Below are 23,015 nucleotides of genomic sequence, written 5' to 3'. Positions count from 1 at the left end.
TCAATCCCCATAACTCATGTTTTGATCCTACATTCAAAATATGAATCACTACTTTTAAGATACAGAGCAGTTACAGAGGAATATTTCACAGAGATTTTGATGTGAGGGATGTCCCAAATTAAGTCCAAGCAATGTGACTTATACTAGCCCCTTTCGCTTCTAGTCACCACATACAAAGTTTATGAACTGTATTACTGCCCTCTCCCCCAGCCAGACACCTTTTTGTGTGGTAAGATGAGTAACTAAGCTACTGTGTGTATGTATGTTGTTATAGAAAAAAAATTGCAGACCTTCTAAGAAGATCCATTTAAAGTAATTTCACACGACCCCATTTTCTCCTCAAGAAATCTATGCCTAGGTTTCTCCTTCACTGTTTATTTATTTTCTGATTCCTCTCTTTGTCAGAGCTGCAGAAAATCTGTTGATCCAGGTTCAGAAAGAATATGTTAAACCCCAGCAGGAGCTTGCTGAACTAAAAAAGGATGCAAGACAGCTCTTATCAAATCACAACAGCAGACTGGAAGATGCCCAGGACCTGGTGAACAAGGCGCTCTCTAATGTTAATGAGACCAATCGCTTGTTTCCTCTTATCTCTAGCAACTTGGCAGAGTTAAATGTAAGACTGGACAATCAGTGTTGTTGCATAAGAAATAGCAAATATGAAATTGTGTTTAAAAGCTGCTTTCTAGACTTTAATAAAGTTGTACCTCTTTAAACATGTTCACATATGTGATACCTTAAACTCAAAGGAAACCAGACCCCTGTTTGAAAACAAAAATGGTTGTGTTATGTGAACTCATCTGCACTAGCTGACTTTACAGACTACTATAAAACACTTGGTTTATGCTATAGGACAAAAAGCTAAATATAAAGGAAGGTGAAGAAGTCTCAACTATGCTCATTGAAGAAGGGAAGGTCCTAGTGAACGCTGCTGCTGCTCTTACCCAAGATGTAAAGAACTCTACATCTGTAAGTTCTTAAGTTTTAATATCATCTTTGACACTATCAAGTGTAGTTTGCTATTGGAAAAAAAAGAAACCATTTTGTTGTGCAGAACCTGGAGGTCCACCATGATGAGTTAGTCCTATGGAGCACCAAACTGCGACACCACGTGGATGAGCTGGTGATGCAGATGTCTGTGAGAGGAGTGCTTGACCTGGTATACAGAGCTGAGGACCATGCCACCCAATTCCAAAGACTTGCAGATGCACTAGAGAGGTGATAAGAAATATGAAATTGGGAGAGATTTACAGTAGTCTCAGATTTAATTTAAATAGGTAGTAGCTTAATCCACTGAAGGAATTCCATGCCAATGGCAGGGGAGTTGTACTAGATGATCTTAAAGGCCCCTTCCCACCCAAACCATTGTATGATCAATTTTTATTCCCCATTCAAGTGCTTTTTACTTTTAATGCAGTGTACCTTTATTAAATGATATGGAGGGGGTTGATTAGTCTCGCATTTCATGTGGCTGACTTACACAGTAACTAGTGAATTAATAAATGCCAAGTGGGTATATCATGGTATGGCTTGAAAAGCTTCTAGTCTGTCTATGAATACTTCTTGACAATATATCTCTGAATCTCATCAAGAAACTATTCGTACTATGCCTCCATTATTATTGCTTTCAAAGCGTCTTGCAGAAATGAGTGGGTTGCAATCTCAAATCCACTCAAATGCACTCTTAGAATTTGAAAGTTGGGAATTCATTCCAGTTAATTCATTGGAAATTAATCTTCTATCCCAGAAATCCTTCTAGGATTCTTACTGTTTTGTCTTCTAAAGTCAGCAGATATGTGTTAAAAGTTAAATCATGTGATTGGAAAATTTACATTGTATTTTGAGTTTGAGAACAGAAAATCTTGCTCTGAGTAACGTTGAGCAACATTGTTGACTTCAATGCAGCCAGATAAACTCAATAAAGCAAAACTTAATACAGAATGGCTTTCAGATGCTTATCATTTTCTCCTAGATTCTGTTATTTGTCTATTTTGCTTATGAGCTCCAGCTGGGAACCTGTTTCTGTTCTGTTTAGGTGATGCGATTTGTTTGTTCCAAGTGGCTTTATAAACCGAAAAACTGACCATAAACAAAAAAGATCAAAATAGAAAAAAGCTGGATTAAAAATTTCTTTGAACTGATTTTTTCAGTTCAAAATAATGAACTTAAAGCTCCTTACGTAACATAGGGCAAGATGTGCTCATTTTTTTCAGAATGTATCATGTATTCTAGAAAGATGTGCATGTTGTAACTGAAGACGTGGAACTTAGTGCTTGATTAAGACACTCTCATGAAAACAGAATTGCTTGTTAATTCTCTGTTTAGTGGCCTCTCTAAAGTAAGAAATGTGACTCTGAACACAACTGCTGTCTATACACACTCCAGCGTTAAAAGTGTGATTGAAAGAACAGAGAGTTTGGCAGATGATGCATCAAGAGTTGTGAATGGCCCCTTGGATTTAGTAAGTATCAATATTAGTATTTTAATTAACATCTTTCCCTTTCTCATTTTGGAATATTTGTTCTAATTGTTTTTACACTTGCTGAAATTTGAGTCATCTTGATGGAGACATGTATGGCAGTTTGTCCTACCAACTAGTATATACTGTATCCTGAATCTGCATGCCAAAGCAGTAACGGTACCAGATTTCATGTTCTGTTTACTTTGCTTTTCTCTCTGCCACAGTACCGTTTTACCTTTTTGTTTGTTGTTTCTTTAATATTTAATGCATGCTTATCTAGACTGTACTTGATTCTATGAGTTTTTATATCAGTCATCTGACAAGTGTTCTTGTGGAACTTAAGTTCCTAAAAATGTCTGGCACTCCCTTCCATGTTTGGAATTCTTCTACCATCTCTTTATTTGACCTGTCCTTCTTCCATTTCTATCTAGGTATTCCCAACAACAAATATTTCTCTTGGTCGAGGATGTTTCATAACAAACGTATGTTTGTGTCTCATCTGGTATCCCTCTGCCTTGCAAGATTATCAGGTTGTTATTGAAACAGTAGATTAAAAAGACCTGACCAGTTACCAGTCTGACCTTATTACTTTCATACTTTTCTATTTCCCCCGTCTTATCTCTTTCTGCTTTTTGTGATTGTAAACCCCAGGAAGGAATGGGATATGTTTTACAAGTGTCATGCACATTATGCCTGGAGAAACAAATATGTGACAACACATTCACGTGATAGTGATCAAAATAATTGGCTTGTGAGCTTGCATGTTATTTTATAGCAGTCTGTGTTATTAAAGCTTTGTACATCACAAATCCTTCAAGGTACTTTTCCAGATTTTCCAGTGGAAGAAATGGATTAAAAGAACACTTTAAAGACTGGAATTTTGAGATGCCTCACTTTAAAGTGTTCAGTGCTGGGAATTTTTACATAGGCCTGGAACTAGAATTACTGATGTTCTAAAAGGCAACATTGAATCAGTAGCAGTATTCAAATTAGAATTTGATAGGTTTTGTTTCACAGTTGGTTTTTTTATTAACTCACAAAGAGATTCAATGTCACATTATTGGACAAATGATTGCAACTTGTATTTTTTTAATTGATGCTTAATAAGGTAATAAATAGAATATGTCATAAATAATGAGAATGTTCAGTAACTTGAAGTAGACATCTGGAGATACTTAATGTTTTCAGCTGAACTTTTGTTTTTCACCTGTGGCAACTGATACTGGTTTTTTTCAGCCAGAGGAGTCCCTCAGTCTTCTTGGAAAACAAACTCTACTGCTTAGCTCCAAATTTCAGAATGACGCTAAAAATCTGAAGAAAAAAAGTGATGGTCAGTTCTTTAGAGCTCACATTTCTGCTTTTATTTCTTTTTCTGTATCCTGTTTTGTGGTGTGGGGTTTTTGGGTTGTTGTTTTTTGGGGGGGGGGGGGGGTGGTTTTATTTGTTTTTTTAATGAGCATAAGCTAAGGTAAAATACTGCATATAACTATGACTATATACATATTATCATACAATTCAGATTAACATATTATGGAATCATGTAGTACTTTACTTTTTTGGGTAAGAATACAGTTTTTCTCTGTCAACATTAAAAAAAAATTGCCTTCACTATACCTCATTTACCTCCAAGCAATGCTTTCTTTAAATGGTTGTTTTTCCAAATTTTATGAATTACATCATTAGAGATTGTACAGTAGATGAAGAACAAACATAATTCTTGAAGAAATTCATTAATCCAATTTCATGTAATAAATCATGGATTACACAAGTTTGTAGGATGATATATTTAAACCATAATAATTTTTACTTCTTCCTTCTACACCGCTGCAATACAGTAACAAGCTGAACATTTTTTGTCTGTGCAAAGTACCTTTTGGCTCAGAGTCCCTCTATAAATTCCAAAATCCTTTTGGTTTTTTATTTCTCCAAAGATATCAGCAAGGCATTGAACTCTGCACCATGGAAGTTCAAAAGTATTTTGAACATAGACTTTGTGTAGGAGCAGAGGTTGGCCCTAAGGGAGATTTTGGGCAAAATTGGACAAAGTGAATGTTTCGCAGAGATAAACTATAACTGTAAAATGGTCTTTGCTTTTAATATCAATGGCTTTACAAATATGTATGCATTTTATGTAATTCAGATGGACAGAATACATACCTTTTTTGTTCCTTCTGTTCTGCATATTTTTATTTCTAGTGAGAGGAGTCTGCAAACAGATCACAAATAAATAAAAGAAAAACACTTCTTTGACTCCTGTCGTATATCACAAAATCATAGAATCATTTTAATTTAGAGCCTTTTCCTGACTATGTTTCTACCAATTCAGTCTGATGGAATTGGCCAAAAAACATAACTTTGAATGCGACAGTGGCCACAGGAGCTTATCTGTGCATACTGCATTTATTTTGCATTCCTGCTTGTAAAATGCAAATTCTGTTGGGGGAAAAAAAAAACCAAACCCAATACAAAAAGTTCCATTTATTAAGTGAATGCTTGTTATCCCTATACATAAGGTTTGTGTGGGTTGTATGGTATTTGTTTATGCATAGAAAAATCACACTTATTTCTTCCAGCAGGCCTTTTATTTGGATTGAATGGGTTGAACGAAAAGGTAGAAAAGATTCAGGAAAGTACTGATAAAATTGTCAACCAGCTTAATGATTCCCTGTTGACACTAAGAGCATTGTCTAATGGTAAGTGAAATTTATATTGACATTCTCCTTATTAGAGAACCGTCTAGTACAATTGTAATAAAATGCTGTTCATTCTCTGATTGCAGAAACTTAGCAATAACCTATTGCCGGAGACTTAGCCTATTCCCTTACAAGGAATACTTTGCATTTTTTTTAGTAAACCCATGAAACATAACTGGGTTATCATAAAAGGTCTGTAGTCTGATTCCCATTTCACACTGTTGTAAATCAGGAGGGGCTCTGAAAGCAATATAATTGCACTGATATGAGAAGAGAGTGAAGTCCTAGAATATTTAATCCCACACAGTGTGTGACATATGGAACTGTGAGGTTTTGCTTTCTTTTGATAGCTTGTTTCAAAATTCTTTATACTGTGCTGTGAATCTTATCTGCATCTAAATGGATTCTTGTTGTAAATGCTGACTTCAGTTAACCTATTAAAATGTTCTTTCTGTGCTTTTCCAAAACAAAAGAATTCCCTTTTTTAAAAAAAGTCATTATTTTGCATAAAGGCAAGACCTAGAGTTCATGGAAACTAATAGAGAAAATGTCTTTGAAGTTGTGAATAAGAGGGTCTGAAATACTTTGCCAACCTTAAGAATGTTTTTTTTAAGGTAGAAAAACACTCGTAAAGACCTCCTGCGTGGGCAGTTGGGCTGTACTGTACATCCAGATTAGAATGCTAAGTCCAAAGCTTTAAAATACCCATTTTATGACTCAGGTTCTTAACTCACAATAAAGGGTGATAGTAGTGATAAAGTTACACTGGATACTAATTGCAGGATGTGATCATCTAACCTAAAGCTAAACATTGAAAATTAAGGCATTATTAAAATCATAGGACTGTTCCCCTTAACTCACAGATTAACATTGTTTGATTTCAGTTTTGTTATGTTTCTTGAAGTTTTCTCTCTTTTTTTTTTTAAAAAAAAATTTTTATTATCTGGGCAGAGATTCATGGTGGCATTGCCCTCTGTATAGTGTACTGGTGGTGAAGAAGGATCCCTGCAAACCTAAATCAGGCTTTTTGTGCCAGCTGCAGCATCTTCCCACTATTCTGGGCACAAGGGGTGTAAGGGGTAGGCTGAGACTGGGAGTGGTGCACTCACTATATAAGTAATCGCAGCCCAAAGCAAAGGGTGTAATAGACCTTTTGCCTCACCAGCTTTCTGTAGGATTCAAAATGTAAGTCCCAGACTAGTGACTCTGGGTGCCAACACTTATTTAGGGAACTTAAACACTATGAGCCTGATGTATTCATATAATCTTCCTGCTGAGATAGGCAGAATCAAGTTCCCCATCACTGCCTTCTGTGTCTGTATTGTATTCAAAGCTGGTCATGAAAAATAAAACATTTTTCCTAGAATTTTAAAACCTGGATTAACCAAGTCTTTTGATCAAAGGACTTGAAAAATCTAAACTGATGAGCCTTAATTAAAATTGCTGCACATTCTATTGTTTATATATGTGTAATATATTTTGTTATTATATACCTCTGTGTGTGTGTATGAATAAACTTAACTACATCTATAGCTAGATCCATATCTGTATCACCAGCTTAGGAACGTTTACCATGTGTTTTGTCCAGGGCCATAGCCATGGCCATTTTCCAACTTGGTAACTGGGCAAGAGGTGCTGCACCAGCCTCCTGGTACTCCAGTTTCACAGAAAGTAAACTTCCCACTCTGTAAGCCATGGCACATTCAACAGTTAAGCAAAGTTAGATCACAGTAGGTCTTGGTTTGGACCTCCCCTCACAGACTGAAAAAATACAAACAAACATATAACTCTTACTATGAAAGGAATGTAACTGACAGCATTTCTAGTGTGTTGACTGTGTTTGTAATGGTGGTGTTATGAAGTCAGGCCTTTATTACTTCCAGGTATGTATGAAAGCTGTGAATTTTTTTTAACCTGGGAACTGTGTTTCAGATACAAGGAAGTACATGCTTGAAGTGAAAGAGCTGGCTGTGTCTGCAAACACCAGTGCTGTGGTAGGTTTAAGTCACTTTGGGGATTTCAGTCAAAAGCTGCTGAATACTTCCTCTACATTGTCCCGAGTTAATGACACATTGAGGAAAACTAGCGAACTTATAACTGATTCATCAAAAGCTGGTAAGTTTGCTGCTTCGTTGCTCTTTAGAAATGTCACTGCTTGCAGAAGCAGTACTAATATTCAGTTTTAATAGGCATTAAATGTGAGTCTGGTGGACTGAAAGTTTCTTCCTAATTCAATAAAGATGTGCTAACCTTTAAAAAGACTTCTAAAGCTGTCACATGGGATACCCTTAAGTATGGATATTCCTTACTGATGTTTAAAATTGCTGAAAACAAAATGATCAGAAACAGGCCACCTTGGCTAAGTATTTTAGCAATAAACAAGTACATTTCTCTTTCAACCTGCCTCAAAATTTCATTTATGTTTTGGCAGCAATCATAGCTGAAAAACAAGTTAAAGAAGTTGAAGCACAAGCAAGTCTTTTATTGGATAGGCTGAAGCCTTTGAAAATGCTAGAGGAGAACCTGAACAGAAACTTGTCTGAAATTAAAGAGCTTATCAGCCAGGCCCGCAAGCAGGCAGCATCTGTAAGTTCCATCAACACAGACTTAAACGACTTCACTTTCACTTTTTAGCAGGGAAGTTCTTCAAGATAAAGAGCCTAAAACTTACTGTCAAAGTACCTGGTTTGCTGGGTTCTCACTGAAGTCCAAGAGTACTAACTGATGCTAAAAGCATACCTGGCAGGGCTGTTGGTACACTTCATAGTTTTAGCTTCAAGTTTCTTACTGCATTTGTGAGTTTGTCAGAACGGTGAGGCAGTAATTTATTTACTATTTCCTTTTGTTTCCTGTAAAAATAATGAAATACAGTATGTCAGAAAGTATAATTACAGAGGTATTTTGGTGAGAAAGAGACAAGTGAGGGGATGGTGCTGCCATTCTTTTTAGGACAAGTTGTTAATTTCTAAACTTATTTAAGAGATTAATGGGGGATGCCTCCATATAACATCTAATATCATTACAAATTTTTTAACAGGACTGTTGATTCTATCAATAAATTTGCCATCTACGCCCTGCCATGTCCATATGTTCTTTTTTGCAAGAAGCTGCCATGCACCCAGAATACTTTTAAGACAAATAATATACTTGTTTTTGAATCCTTGCCCCCCCTTAAAGACAATAAAAGTGAATCAACTGTATTATGGACCTCATTAAACTGTGAGGGGAATATGAAAATGACTTTGCACTCAGTAATATTTGGTATGCCTCTAGCTTTAGTATGGGTATGTTATTGTAAAGTTTAGGGAGGTTTTGTTTTAAAAAGTAAGAGGCTTTCAGTTCTTTCTGCAAATCTCTTTCATTATATGGTTATTGCTTCTCTGTCACAGTCTACTGAAGCTTAATGAATCTACTGCAGAAAAGAGGGAGTAGTATTTTCTGAAGTGTCATAAACTACAGACTTTCCTGGCACGGTGAAAAGAAGTAAAAGCAAAATCCCGTTTTCCAAATCTGAGTTTGTTGGTTGTTGGTAAACTTTTACTACATGAGAGAAACTTTCTATATCTATCCATCTGCATATGCTCACGTGTGCTTTATGTGTTTAGTTGTTGCAGGTATATTTGAAGTTGAGGCTTTTTTGTTGTTAAAATGTTTTTTTTTTGTCATGGTGCTACAAGCTCCTTGTAGTTTGGCTGCATTTAGCTTGAATTGCTGTCCTATCAGTATACTAGACAGTGTTCAAAGGAGTTAGTGGTATGACAATGGGAATATGAATTTCTCTAATCTTAAAAAAGTTTAACTTGTAATATATGCACAAATATATCTTTTGAATAGTCATGCAAACTGTGTTGTAAAACATTGAAATAACAAGAATTATTGCAGACTGTCTACCTTTTAAATTTAAAAACCAAAACAAATTTCTCTCAACGAAGACTAGAAATTGTTTCCTTTTTTAAAGGTTTTTAATTTCTGTATCTTTATTTTCTGATATTATTACAGTGGCTTTTACTAATATATATACACTTCTGACCCAAGATTTATTGTTATTTTCTGAGGTATTTGAATAGTTAAATTTACTGGCTTCAAATCTCCTAATTGAATGTGTGAATTATGACAGAATTTGTTCTTTTCAATTTGTGAAACTGTTTGTCAAGTGATTCCTAGGACATTGCTATCATCTAACCCAGGTAGCAATACTTAGATTGCGTGAAAGTATCTCAGCAAATAGGTTGTATTTGTTGGTCAGAAGTTAAGTACATATTCCAGAAATATGTGCCGTGTACACTGAGTCTTGTTTAGATTCCATTTCCTCCTTCCTCCCTCCACCCCAGATTAAAGTTGCAGTGTCAGCAGACAGAGATTGCATTCGTGCCTACAAACCCCAAATTTCATCTACGAATTACAACACCTTAACGCTCAACATAAAAACTGCTGAACCAGATAACCTCCTTTTCTACCTGGGTAGCAACAGAAAGGTAAGTTTCTGGCATACATTTACTGAAGGTGATGGTAGTAAAATGTTTTAAATGACCATATATATGTTTTTTCCTACTTGACTTCAAACTAAGTATCCAGGTGAGGCCCCTGGCAGACAAATGTGTTCACTAGGGGTGGAAATATTTTTGTGCCTTAGGTGATTCCAGAGATCCTCAAAGGTAGGGAATAAAAACATCTGATTTCTCAGCATTGCCTCTTGGCCATGTCATGAAACTCCCCCTTCCTTTTCCTATGCTGTGCATTAACTTCATGGAGTGTAACACTCTGAGATGCTTTCATATAGCGTGCTGGAGTATATCAAGCAATTTCTCTGGTATTGCAGAGAAAGTACTTGAATTTGGCCCTCAAGAGCATGGTGCATCCACTCACTTGAAATGGAGCATGATGGCTCACTGTCACATTGCCTTCCTCTTCCTTCCCTCTGTAATCCTAATAAACTCACACCTATTAGCTCCTTGTGGCATGCTATAATGTGATAGTACTTTTTCATAGACTGGTAGGTCACTTCACATACACTCAGAAGTGCGTATTTCTGTATGGCTACATGTGTGTACATCACATTTTTATATATCTATAAAGAAAACATTCACCTACGTGTATAAGCTGAGTTTTTTGGTTTCATTAGAAGTAAAAACTGGGCCTGATTTTGCTAAAAGTCAACTCCCATAATATGGGAAGTAGGGACAGGAGTCTGGAAAGACTTTCTCAATGTTACATATTAAAACACACAAAGCAGAAACTTCATGTTCGATGCCCTGTATTAGAATAATCCCTGTTGTTTTTCAGGCAGACTTCCTTGCGGTGGAGATGCGACGTGGTAAGGTGGCTCTTCTTTGGGATTTAGGCTCTGGATCAACAAGAGTGGAATACCCTGATTTTCAAATTGACAACAACAAATGGCACAGAATACATGCAACCAGGTAGTTAAAATGAGAATGGCATAAATGTAGGATAGGAAAATTGTTCTTTTTAATTTTAATGAGATGGCTGTATTGTAGAAATGTCCAGCTACTTAGTGAGTGAACTTGGCATAAACAACACAAATAATCTTCTGAGTTTTGCAGTGACAAGATTTTAATTGTCCTTAAAAAGAGCAGCCAATAGCATGTGTTGATTAAGCCTGGTGATTTCTAAGACTATTTATTAGTATTTGTACTTGGCAGGTTTGGAAAAACAGGTACACTCAGCATAGAGGAAATGAACTCCAATCAGAAGCCTTCATCTAAAACTGCAACCTCTCCAGGGACAGCCAGCATACTGGATGTTAACAAATCAACCCTCATGTTTATTGGAGGACTTGGAGGGCAAATCAAGGTTAAATTCTGAGATTAGCAGTCTGTAAAATGTTTTTATCATGTTTGAGAGATACTTTTGACTTAGAAATAATTGCATGAATTTGTAACTTCATCAAGAAATGCCAGGTACTCTGAACATAAAGCAAAGATGCTATAAGGATATTCTAGTATCCTGAAGTTAGTTTTCCCTGGAAATTTTTGCATAAAGTGTTAACCAGGACAGACTCTGTGTGCATGCATGATACGTAGATATTACACAATGAATTTGTTTTTCTTTTCCTTCTTCTATGGCTTCTTTTGTTTGCCATTGTTATTCATGCCATGAGGCATGTAAATAGGTCAAGGACATAGTTATTTTACTTTTTTACTTGCTGCAAATCTATCTATTATGATTTAAATCATAATTGTTATTAGTTATGCTAAAAAGTGTTCTTCTATTATGATTTATATCTAACAAAGTTAGAGTTCATGGAAAACAACCGAGCAAAAATTTGGCTGCATAATTTTCAGAGTGCTTAACATTAATTTTATTCATGAAGTATTTTTTGTCTTACAGAAATCACCTGCTGTTAAGGTGACCCATTTTAAAGGGTGCATGGGAGAGGCAACCCTGAATGGCAAATCTATTGGTCTTTGGAACTACATGGAAAGAGAGGGCAAGTGCAATGGCTGTTTTGGAAGGTATTTTGTCTCACTCTTTTTTGTAATAGATTCAGAGTAATTTACATCTGTAATATATATTTCTGTGCTAGCTAAAAATAATGAACTCAGACAAATTGTAGTGTTTCATTGATCATTAACTTAGCTCTCCACGCACTAATCTGAATGTGCCAGTGGTGACAAATGATTTCATTGTATGGAATTTTATCACTTATTAATCACCTTTTCAGAGGAGTTCTATTGCTGTGGTCTATTTTGTGTATTGGAAGTAGGGACTGCCAGTGAATGAAACTATTTTGGTATGTTTGCTTTCCAGTAATTTCCAGCAAGAGAAATTTATTCTTTCATAGGATAAGAAACAGTGTAAAGCACTCCTATAAAAAAAATCCATAGCAAAACTGTAGCCACTGAACTAACTTGCTACTCTTATTGTAATTGTTGAGAAAGGGGATTGCAGACAGTACTATTTTTATGCTTAAGGAATTGAAAAGAAATATGCTTGACTATATTGCCTTTTGCAGAATGTTTCGTGTAGAAACAGCAGAGGGTGCTGCTTGATTGCATGAGATTTTTTACAAGTAGTATATTTCAGGGAAGGGGTCTAATAGAACATGTATTGTAAGTGCAATTATGCAAAGCATTTTGATAATGTCGTGGTTTAACCCCAGCCAGCAACTAAGCACCACGCAGCTGCTCACTCACTCCCCCCCACCCAGCGGGATGGGGGAGAAAATCGGGAAAAGAAGTAAAACTCGTGGGTTGAGATAAGAACAGTTTCATAGAACAGAAAAGAAGAAAGTAATAATAACGATAACACTAATAAAATGACAACAGCAATAATAAAAGGATTGGAATGTACAAATGATGCGCAGTGCAATTGCTCACCACTCGCCAGTCGACACCCAGATAGTCCCCGAGCAATGATCCACCCGCCCCCACTCCCCCCAGTTCCTATACTAGATGTGACATCCTATGGTATGGAATACCCCGTTGGCCAGCTTGGGTCAGCTGCCCTGTCTGTGTCCTGTGCCAACTTCTTGTGCCCCTCCAGCTTTCTCACTGGCTGGGCATGAGAAGCTGAAAATCTTTGACTTTAGACTAAACACCACTTAGCAACAGCTGAAAACATCAGTGTTATCAACATTCTTCTCATACTGAACTCAAAACATAGCACCATACCAGCTACTAGGAAGACAATTAACTCTATCCCAGCTGAAACCAGGACAGATAAATAGATAACATGTTTTAAGTCAGAGGGTGTATGTTGTAACAATTATTTTTTCCTTAAGGAATTGATGGGGGGTTTTTTTTTCATATATTAGGTAAGAACATTTTATATCTTGTACACATCCTTCCCCATGGCTAAATCCTGTATTGTAAGATTCTACAATGAAAGTGGCCTTTGGCTGGAATCCTTCAGTTATTCATAACATCAAGATTCAAGTCTTTTTCCACACTTTCTAATTGTACTGCCTGGGGGCCGCACCAACTGAATATAATTTTTCTTGTATTTTATATAAAAATGACTGGAAAACCACAAATCTTCAGTTAACGTTTTAAACTCTTGTTTTCTGCTTCCGCAGCCCACAGGATGAGGACACTTCATTCCACTTTGATGGCAGTGGATACTCAGTTGTGGAGAAGGCACTTCGTTCAACTGTGACTCAGATAATACTATTTTTCAGTACCTTTTCACCTAATGGGCTGATTCTGTATCTTGCTTCAAATGGCACAGTAAGAAAATGGATCAGATTCTCTAAGCTGTCAAAAACTGTGTTTAGATAACTTGATGGTTTCTTGCTTTCTTCTTTGTTACTTTTCAGCTTATGTGTATTAAACCAAGTTATTATCTTTGTATAGATTATCACCTGTGATTAACATCATAAGCCAAAGGAGTAAAGACAGGAACCCTAGAGAGAACTCCTTGGAGCAAATATTCACATATACTAAGGCCAAAATTAAGTAATGAAAACAATTCTCCATAATTTGTTTTAATTCTAGACTAAAATTAATGATTATTTAAATGAAGGCAAGAAAAAGAAACAGTAGGGCAACAAACTAGTTCTGTTCATTTGAGGGAACCTTTGCAGAATGTAAAATCTTCTGGAACTGAGCTTGCAGAAGGACGATATTGAGTGGCCATATTGAATTAAATCCTTAAGATGAGAATTCAGTAAACTGAAATAAATTAAATAAAACTCTCTGCAATAGCAATACAACCTAGACCTAGCTCCAGACCTTCACTGTCCTGTCACACAGTTTACCACATACTTAGCTGGTGGTTTTCTTTTCCTGAAGGAGGATAAAACTTTGTTTAGACACAGATTGTTTCAGAGTCACTGCATTATTCATTTGCTTTGTTATGTAGTCACTGCCTGAATATACTGCACAATGATATCTGACTTAAGTTTTACAGTGCAGAGGGGGCACTTTTAATACAATTCAGAAAGTCTTTTTTTACTGCGTGAAGAAGCACTTTGCTTCTTGCAGAAAGAACATTGTAGTATTTGATCATTGTGCCAACAGTCAAATCAAATTACTCTTAACTTCAAAAAAAACCCAACAAATGTGACATTTGTTATTTAAACCTTACTCTGCTGAGTAATCAAGACTGATGATGCGTTTAAGCAAGAACAACAACAAAACAAAAAGACATCCTTGTAAGGTACATGTAAGTTAATTTTCCTAAACATAGCAAAGAACTGCCATGGGCCTATGCCATGGTTTAACCCCAGCCAGCAACTAAGCACCACGCAGCCACTTGCTCACTCCCTCCCAACCCAGTGGGATGGGGGAGAGAATCGGAAAAAACCCCAAAAGAAGGTAAAACTCATGGGTTGAGATAAGAACAGTTTAATAGAACAGAAAGGAAGAAACTAACAATGACAACAATAACAATAATAAAATGACAATAATAATAATAAAAGAATTGGAATATACAAAACAAGTGGTGCACAATGCAATTGCTCACCACTTGCTGACCAATGCCCAGTTAGCTCCTGAGCAGCAACCCCCATCCAGCTTTCCCCCCAGTTTATATACTGTGATGTGACATGGTATGGAACATTCCTTTGGCCAGTTTGGGTCAGCTGTCCTGGCTATGTCCCCTCCTGACTTCTTGTGGCCCTCCAGCCTTCCTGCTGGCTGGACATGAGAAGCTGAAAAATCCTTGACTTAGTATAAACACTACTTAGCAACAACTGACAACATCAGTGTGTTACCAACATTCTTCTCGTACTAAATCTAAAACATAACACTATACCAGCTACTAGAAAGAAAATTAACTCTATCCCAGCTGAAACCAGGACAGCCTAACAAATAGTCTAGGTACAACAGTTACCAAACCTTTTTCACACAGTAGCCCAAACCTGCCAAGGATGCATCCTTTTGGAAGATTTTAATCTGTTGCTTGCTTGTTTGTTTGCTTTTTCCACCTAGAGAGACTTCCTGTCCCTTGAGCTTGTTGATGGCAAAGTGAGAGTGACTGTTGATCTAGGTTCAGGACCTCTTGCTCTTACAACAGAATATCGTTACAACAATGGAACGTGGTATAAAATTTCCTTCAGTCGGAACAAGAAACAAGGTAGGCTGCAGACTGAAAAAAACAGGTGTCTGCACACTTACAAATAGAAATATCTAAGATAGCCATAGGGAACATCATTGAAACCGTTTTTGGTCACTTCCAATGCCATTTCTTTAGCAGTCAAACCTATGTTACTTTGCTTTTAGAAGGACAGCAGTGTAAATCTTGTGCTCGGTTTGGCACATCTTATAAAGAGCAGGTAGTGCAGAAGCTGCTAGACAAGAACATATTAATAGTCTTTAAAGAGTGAAAGATCTTTGTCCAAGTCTGTATCAGGGATCATGTTTTCTGTTCTTCATTTTAATAGCACCTACTACAACAGTATTTTGGGACCTATGTTTGGGAAGTAATGCATTAGAAATAATATGTGTTAATAGCTATAACATATATATATTTTCCCATAGACTTCCCCAGGTTTCTTTTTGGCAGAGAAGAATGAATGACATTAACAGAATAGCTGGAAGTACAATAAATTACTCATTCTAAAAATAAGAAGATTGTCCATACATGTTTGAGTCAATGAATAAATTTTCCTTTATTAGACACAGGATTGCCAAAATGGAAGAATGTGTATTTGTTTCCTTCTCCAGATCTTTACTGTCTTTTCTTTGCAGGGATTTTGGCAGTCATGGATGCATATAACCTCAATTATAAAGAAACCAAGCAAGGAGAATCTCCTGGGGTTGCCTCAGACCTGAACCGCTCTGATAAGGACCCAATCTTCATTGGTGGGCTGCCAAGATCAAGGACTGTGAGGTAAACTGTCCTTTTGCATTTCCCCCTTTGCTAAAAGAGTTGTAAGTAGAGGAAAAGACTAACAGATTCTATCTCCACTGAAATTAGTGAAAATCAGTGTAGTCTGAAGTCTTGTTTATGGCCAGGCCTTCAAACTCTAGTATGGTGCTTTTCACTGGTAGGTTTGACACTGCAGTTCAGATCGTAGGCAAGCTTCTGGTTTTCCCCTCCACGGGCGATTTCCACGACAGCAGCTGCCACAGTAGCCGCCTGCTCTTGGTGTCAGACTGCAGCAAGCATTCAGCACTGCTGCCTGGGACAATGTTCCTTTGATCTCTACCTGTGTAAGCCTTGTGTTTTCCAGCTGGTATTTATGTGCTTCAGGATAAAAGTTCTACTTCAGAAAGTAATTCTTGTAATTCAGTTTTGAAACTTGGAACAGAGGAGAAACAGTTGTGAACAGAGCAACAAAAAACGTTGCAAATATATATCTTATAGCATGTCTCTAGTTTATGCTTTTTGTGTTGCACATCCCTGCTGAACTTGTAAAGTCACATTTCTTCCAGTGGCTTCACTCTGAAAGGATAAAAATGGCAAAATAAAATCTAATTAAACTATCTGCATGCTGTTGACAATAAGGTAAATTCCAGGACAATATTGATCTCTGCGCAGTTATTGCAGAGGTGCAGACCTGTTAATCTTAATTGGGATTAAGATTAATCCTGTAAGGGATTATGGCAGGACAGCCTTAGATTTCTCTGAGTTAAATCTGGAACCAAATTAGGCATCCTCCAGACTTAAGAAATGAAAAAGAATTGCTAGGTAGTAGAGAGCTACAGTTACCCTCTCTCATACAAGCCGTTAAATTTCAGCTGAAGATTCACCTCAAAGTTTTGGAAAATGACCTGGCCTGGCAACACAGCACTACACAGTTGTATGTTTCCATATGGGGACAATGTTATTTGACTCTTTTTAAGATCAGAATTACTATCTGCTAAGAGTAAAAACCCAAATTACTGCTGTTTGCACTTCTACTGGGGTGACTGCATTCTTTAAAACAGATCTCTCTTTCTTATTGAAGAAAACTTAATCTTTTCTCCTAGGAGATTCCAAATACTACTCCTTGGAAAAAAAACCCTTGTTTTGTATTTCAGGAAAGGTCTTAATAGTAGAATGTACATGGGATGTATCAAGAATCTAGAAATATCACGTTCAACCTTTGACTTGCTTAGAAATTCATATGGAGTAAGAAAAGGCTGTGTATTGGAGGTAGGAGACTTTTAGGTTTTCTGACATGATCTTTATTGTTATTGAACAATGAATAGTAATGTTTGTGAAAGAATATAGTGAGGTAAAATGGGTTTATCTTGAAAAATTCTAAGATAATCTAATCTATACTTTTTTTCTCACTGGGTGCTATGTAGGGGCAAACTCAGTAATCATTTCTCTTCCTCATAAAATAGCCTATTCGTAGTGTGAACATCTTGAACAATGGATATATTGAGTTGGTACCGAAGTCCTTAAGCCCAGAATCGGAACTGATGGCAACTTTTGCTACAAAGAACAGCAATGGCATCATCCTTGCTGGACTCAGCAGGGGACTGGAAAAGCGACGACGTAGACAAGCACATTTGGCAAGTACTGAAAACAAAGATTTTTTTGGTTTTGTTTTTGCCATTTTTATTTTGTAATGTCAAGTCAGGTTTTTATGACTGTAACTTGCAAAGAATGAGAAAGTAAAATTTATTCAGCTTAGGAAGGCCCAAATACAGAGTCTAGGTGGGGAACAGAGGATATTCATTGTAGCAGAGACCTGTTATGGTTACTAGGACCCTGAATGCTTTTGCAACAAGGAGGAAAAGTGCACATGAAATGCACACAGTATATTACTTTCCATTTCTGTTAGAAGTAGTTACTGAAGGATTTGAGATGAACAGCTATCTTATATCTGGACTGTTTTGGAGCTCCTGAAATCCAAGGACAAAGTCTTAGTAGGAATATCTGCCCCTTCTTTTTTCCTTCCTCTAAGGGGAGGAGCAGCGGGTTGGTGGTGGTATAAAAAAATCCTCCTGCATATTAACCTGAATTTTTATCATGACCGGAGAAATTTCCAGCTTTCACATTTTCTGTTAGAAGGTTTAACACTCTGAGAGGTACCAATACATGCCTACTACTCTGAGTTTCATTAAAAATTTTGTTTACAAGAAAGTTGGAGGTAAATTTTTCCAAAGCATATTCTGTTTAAACACTGAATGAGTGACAGGAAATTGAGTTATAGTTAAAAACTAATCTTCTGATTAAATCCACAGCCCTTCTTTTCCATCATGCTGATTGACGGTCATCTTGCAGTGCATGTTAATGCTGGAGACAGAGCAAGTACTAGAAAAGTAATTCTTCGGTCTGCTAATGCAACATACAGTGATGGACAAGAACACTCTGTCATCCTAATCAGGAATAAGAGGTATATGTGACTGCAAACAGTACTACCTGTTTAATTATTGTGTGCTGTTGTCAGTTCGCTGTGCTCTCTGAGGATCTGCCATTGCTAGCTCATTAGGTGGAACAATCAGAGCTGTGTTTTTCTGCTGTTAATGGAGGTGTTCCAATTTACATGGTAATGTATACAGCATACAGCCACTGATGAAGTTGTAGTTAAAAGCTCTCAAAAGCTCTAGACAGCTTGGGCTACTTGAGTAAAGTATACTAAATAGTATTAGAAAAAATACAGCTATCAAAATAATTTGGAAAGATAGCTATCAATAATTTAGAAAGATATTTGTCAAAACTTTACATGCTAAAAATTATCTGAAGAAGAAGGTCTTCTAGTTTCCAGACATTGAAAGGATTATCAAACTGATGGAATCTTTATTTCTTAGAACAGGACATCGCTGAGGCTGAAAGGAATGCCTTTAATTTGAAAATGAATGTCTGAGGCCCTTGTTGAATGTTTTCCCTACTTTATCTTTTTCAGGATCATAACAGTACAGGTGGATGAAAGTAACCCGGCAGAAATGAGACTTGGGTCATCAGCAGAAATGAGCCCCATGAATATTTCCAACTTCTATGCTGGTGGCATTCCAGCAGGAGAGGGCATCTTGGGGCTAAAAATAGCTGGCTCCTTTCATGGCTGTATCAGCAATCTTATTTTTAATAAGGAGTAAGTCAGAGGGGTAACTGCCCTGTTCTGGAAAACTGTGTATAGTAATTATTAACTGTAGCTTGTAATCTCTGTCATGACATTGTCCACTTGCCTGGTTTTTAATATAACATAAGCATGATACTGATGGCTGGGATATTATAACAGGCAGAAAATGGATATTACAAGCTACATTTCGAAGTAGCACTAAAAATGTCTTTAATGTGTATAAAGATGCTGCACAAAATGCAACTTTTTCTCCTATAGGTTCATCTGCATTCACAGATAGAATGGTTTTCCAAGAGTATTGTCTATTAATATTTTTACATGGACAGCTTATTTGCCACTTCTCAGTCTTTTTGTCCCAGCATGCCACCACTTTCCCTTTCTCCTGTTACTAGTGAAAGACCCTGTAAAATACTCTCCTTGTGCTTGGGATATGTAGGGATTTGTGATTTCGCCTCTTAAAATGTAGGGTCTTTTAAAACACAGGCTTTTGTATTTCACCACTTCCATGAAGTATGAACATGTGGATATGGACAGCTGTTTTTTGTCAGAGAAGCCTAAACCAGCCATACAGCCAGAAGACATTGAGATTCAACCTGAACTTCAGGCTTTACCAGTTCCCCTGAGGCCTTTTACGGATACAAAAAAAGTACGTATTACAGCAAAGTACTGTTGCCTCTTCTAGGAAAGCATTCAACAGCAAGATGTATTTTAGCTTTGTGGTGAATTTTCAAAGTATGGACTGTGTATATTTGGTTCCTCTATGGCACGGCATGGTTCAATGAGTGTGGATTTGAAATTATTATTTCATATAGAAAAACGGTGATATAAACCTTTGTAGCAGCCTGTTGGACTTTTGGAAGGGAAGTGTAGTTAGGTTTATCATTGTTCAGGCAGCAACACTAGAAAAGAAAAAGAGTAATAATCTCCAGCAGAAAGACTTGACAGTAACTATTGTCTTTTAGTGTATTCCTGCCAAAGTAGCTCTGTGCTGAGATTTGCATTAGCTGTGCAATTCAGCATTCACATTTTCCTGGTCACACACATGCAGTCTCTGCCTGTGTCAAAGAGGAGGCACAAACCATTCTAGGGACACACAGTGTCTGACTGCAGCTTGCTTGGCACCTGTTTCCTCTCACACAGTCTCTGTTCCCAAGAGGGAAGGCAGCATTACTTCTCCCCTTCTGCAGCTGCACGTCTTTATAATGAAGTGTTTCGAAAGCATCCTGAAATCATTTTTCTGTGGCAACAGCAAGCAGGATTTTATACATTTCATACAACTGTGGCTATAAAAAGAAATGAGCTGTGCTTCTTAGAGCTAAAGTATAGCTTTGGCTTATACTCTGTTACTCAGCTCTCCATTCTCCAAATCATAACAAAATGTGTGTCTTCACTAAACAGGAAAATATTTCTATCAAGTCCATAAGATTTTCCCACTGAAATTGTACTGTCTTCCAGCATTTGTAATCGAAAGGGCTATCTTTTAAGACAAATGGTAAATGAATACTTCTCAAAACTACAAATAGTTCTCAGTAGAAAAGACCAGTGCTGTCCATGAGACATAGCTTAATTGTTAGAACTAGTTTGTTTTGAGCCTAAAGATAGCTCAGAATGGGAGTTTAGCTAATTGATGTTGCTGTACACTTTGTGGTTATCATGTGGCTCGGTTTTGCTCCTTACAAAGTTCTACATAGGCACATTGCCATTTAGCACTTGCTAGTCAGCACCTGACACTATTCTTCTTAATAAAGTCCTTTCATTAACAGGTCGTTTGTGCAAAAGATGAGTTACCTGATCATGTTCAAGGTGCCTATCAGTTTGGACTTGCCAAAGGCAGCCACTTGACACTGCTCTTCAATCAGTCTACTGTCAGGAAGAAGTGAGTATATCCTGAATCACACATGCACACAGTGTGTTATCTTGTATTGAGCTAAAAGCACAGTGATGGTTTTCATGAACGATCACTGCATTACCAGTTTTGAACATTGCCCTCACTTCAGGTTTCTGTGGGTTCCTCATGGAAGAAGACATCATGATCACTGCAATGTAATCAATCTGTCTTTCCCAGGTTTGTGGCCATGAGTTTAACTCATGGTCAGAGTTTTGCATTTTTTTCCCCTCAGACTTAAAAGTCCCACTGTACTTTCTGTAAGTATTTTGATTTCCCTTTTCTACATACAACAGAGCTCAGCTGGTCCCTGCTCCTTTGATGCAGATAACATCTCGCCCTCTCCTGGATTCTCTGCATGTCTGCTTCACTCCCCATGTCACTGAAGGAGCTAAGGCTACTGAGAAGAATCATTCTATTGAGACTTAATGTGTGATAGACTCTCTGCCACTCTTATTTATTTGAGAGGCTCCCAACAAAGTCCCCCAAAACAGCCTGCAAGCCACTTGCATATGCTTCTTTCAACTTGGGAAGCCTCTGCAGTCATTGAGAAAAGAGCCTTTTTTGCTTCTAGCCCTTCTGTTGTGACTATTGAACATAAGGACATTGCTGCTGTGTAGTCTGAACCTAGTGTCTCCATAATAAATGGCTCAATCAGCTCCTCTACCTTTTAAGCCTCCTGCTGTTCTCAGTCAGCCCATTATATCCTAGCAAGCCTGGCTAATAGTAATGGATACCATCACATTATCCTGGAATTCGTTCCTTTCTTGGGGCAATAGGCAAGACTGCAGTTGCAAACAGATGAGCCTGTCCCTCTTAAAGCCTGGTTTGCTCCATGACAAGCACTTTTTCTGTCTCTGACTGGTACAGCACAGACTTCTATTATGAAATACATTATAGGTCATGCTTTCTTAAAATCAATGCAAATTCCACTTTTCTGGCCTTTGTAATAATAAATTTCCTTTAATAGTAATAAATTGGTTGAGGCTGTTCTCTGCCTCCAGAAAAATTTTTATCTATGCAGAAGAAATGTCGTTCAGTAACACTGAATTTTTATTGTCTAGACTTTCTGTCCAGCTGAATCTCAGAACCTTTGCCTCCAGTGGCCTGATTTACTACACGGCTCACCAGAACCAGATTGATTATGCAGCCCTACAGCTTCATGGGGGACAGCTCTATTTCTCCTTTGATCTAGGCAAAGGAAAAACAGTAGCTTTTCACCCTGCTGTTATCAGTGATGGAAAATGGCATACGGTAGGTAGTTGCCAATCTTGTACTCCATTTTTCTCTTCCCTGGAATTACTGGGGTGGTTTTTCCCTGCCTTTACTGTACGCTTTCTGTGTTGCAAAGGCAAACAAGTTTTAACCCAATCATAAAACCATTCAGATAATTTGAGTATAATTATTTCCTTTTAAATTCTCATTAATTATGCATCGATTCCAGCATCCAACTACTGTCAAGTATCTTGGATTATTTAGAAATAAAATAATTCGCCAACTATGTAATAATGGTCATTTTCACCAGAGAAGAACCCAACAGAGAGGTCTAGAAACTGACTTTTTCCACAGAGAGCTTTCTGTGCACTACGTCACCAAAGATCTGCAACTGCATGTGTGACAGGGTGAAAGAGATTTGTGGGTGCACAGTTTCTCCTTTCTCCCACTTACTGCTTAATACGTGTCATACTTATATTACCATAATCCATGTCAGTAGCTAGTGCTAATAGGGAGGCATTCCCTTTCCTTGGTTGATGCAATGTGAGAAAAGTAGACAAGTGGAATGAAAGGCTGGAGGAGGAGGAGGACTTGGCATAAGGAGAGTTTGAGGAGAAATTAGGGCTACAGTTTTCAGGTGTCCTGTAGCATTCAGGGCCTTCTGTACAAGAACTTTGTCAGCCTCTATTTGCCTAGTTCCTCTAGGCAACCTACCTGCTACTGGGTCTGCCTTGTTTCTTTGTGAGAAATGGCTGTGATGTCTGCATGAGTTTTAAAAGCAATTCTGACCATGTTAGTTTTTCTTAAGGCAGGTGAGGATGATAGTATTCATCCTGCTAAGCTTCC

At 37.4% G+C, this 23,015-nt stretch overlaps 1 protein-coding gene across 1 annotated transcript in view; it reads left to right on the top strand.

The window, feature by feature from the left end:
- The window catches only part of LAMA1 (laminin subunit alpha 1), a 108,225-nt gene that overhangs the window by 77,689 nt on the left and 7,521 nt on the right, over positions 1-23,015 (top strand). The window contains exons 37-58 of the mRNA XM_049830181.1: positions 406-616; positions 853-969; positions 1,055-1,218; positions 2,326-2,461; positions 3,698-3,791; positions 5,038-5,154; positions 7,087-7,269; positions 7,586-7,740; positions 9,486-9,629; positions 10,438-10,571; positions 10,815-10,965; positions 11,503-11,627; positions 13,190-13,340; positions 15,045-15,189; positions 15,804-15,945; positions 17,079-17,193; positions 17,388-17,558; positions 18,234-18,385; positions 18,896-19,081; positions 19,553-19,715; positions 20,833-20,945; positions 22,019-22,208. Coding sequence (XP_049686138.1) covers positions 406-616; positions 853-969; positions 1,055-1,218; positions 2,326-2,461; positions 3,698-3,791; positions 5,038-5,154; positions 7,087-7,269; positions 7,586-7,740; positions 9,486-9,629; positions 10,438-10,571; positions 10,815-10,965; positions 11,503-11,627; positions 13,190-13,340; positions 15,045-15,189; positions 15,804-15,945; positions 17,079-17,193; positions 17,388-17,558; positions 18,234-18,385; positions 18,896-19,081; positions 19,553-19,715; positions 20,833-20,945; positions 22,019-22,208 — 3,259 coding nt within the window. The remainder of the gene's footprint in view (positions 1-405; positions 617-852; positions 970-1,054; positions 1,219-2,325; positions 2,462-3,697; positions 3,792-5,037; positions 5,155-7,086; positions 7,270-7,585; positions 7,741-9,485; positions 9,630-10,437; positions 10,572-10,814; positions 10,966-11,502; positions 11,628-13,189; positions 13,341-15,044; positions 15,190-15,803; positions 15,946-17,078; positions 17,194-17,387; positions 17,559-18,233; positions 18,386-18,895; positions 19,082-19,552; positions 19,716-20,832; positions 20,946-22,018; positions 22,209-23,015) is intronic.

The sequence above is a fragment of the Accipiter gentilis genome, chromosome 27 (genome assembly GCF_929443795.1).
Source record: "Accipiter gentilis chromosome 27, bAccGen1.1, whole genome shotgun sequence".
In the NCBI taxonomy this organism is placed as follows: domain Eukaryota; kingdom Metazoa; phylum Chordata; class Aves; order Accipitriformes; family Accipitridae; genus Astur; species Astur gentilis.
Note: the sequence above shows the minus strand (reverse complement) of the source record. Positions and strands in the feature narration are given on the sequence as shown.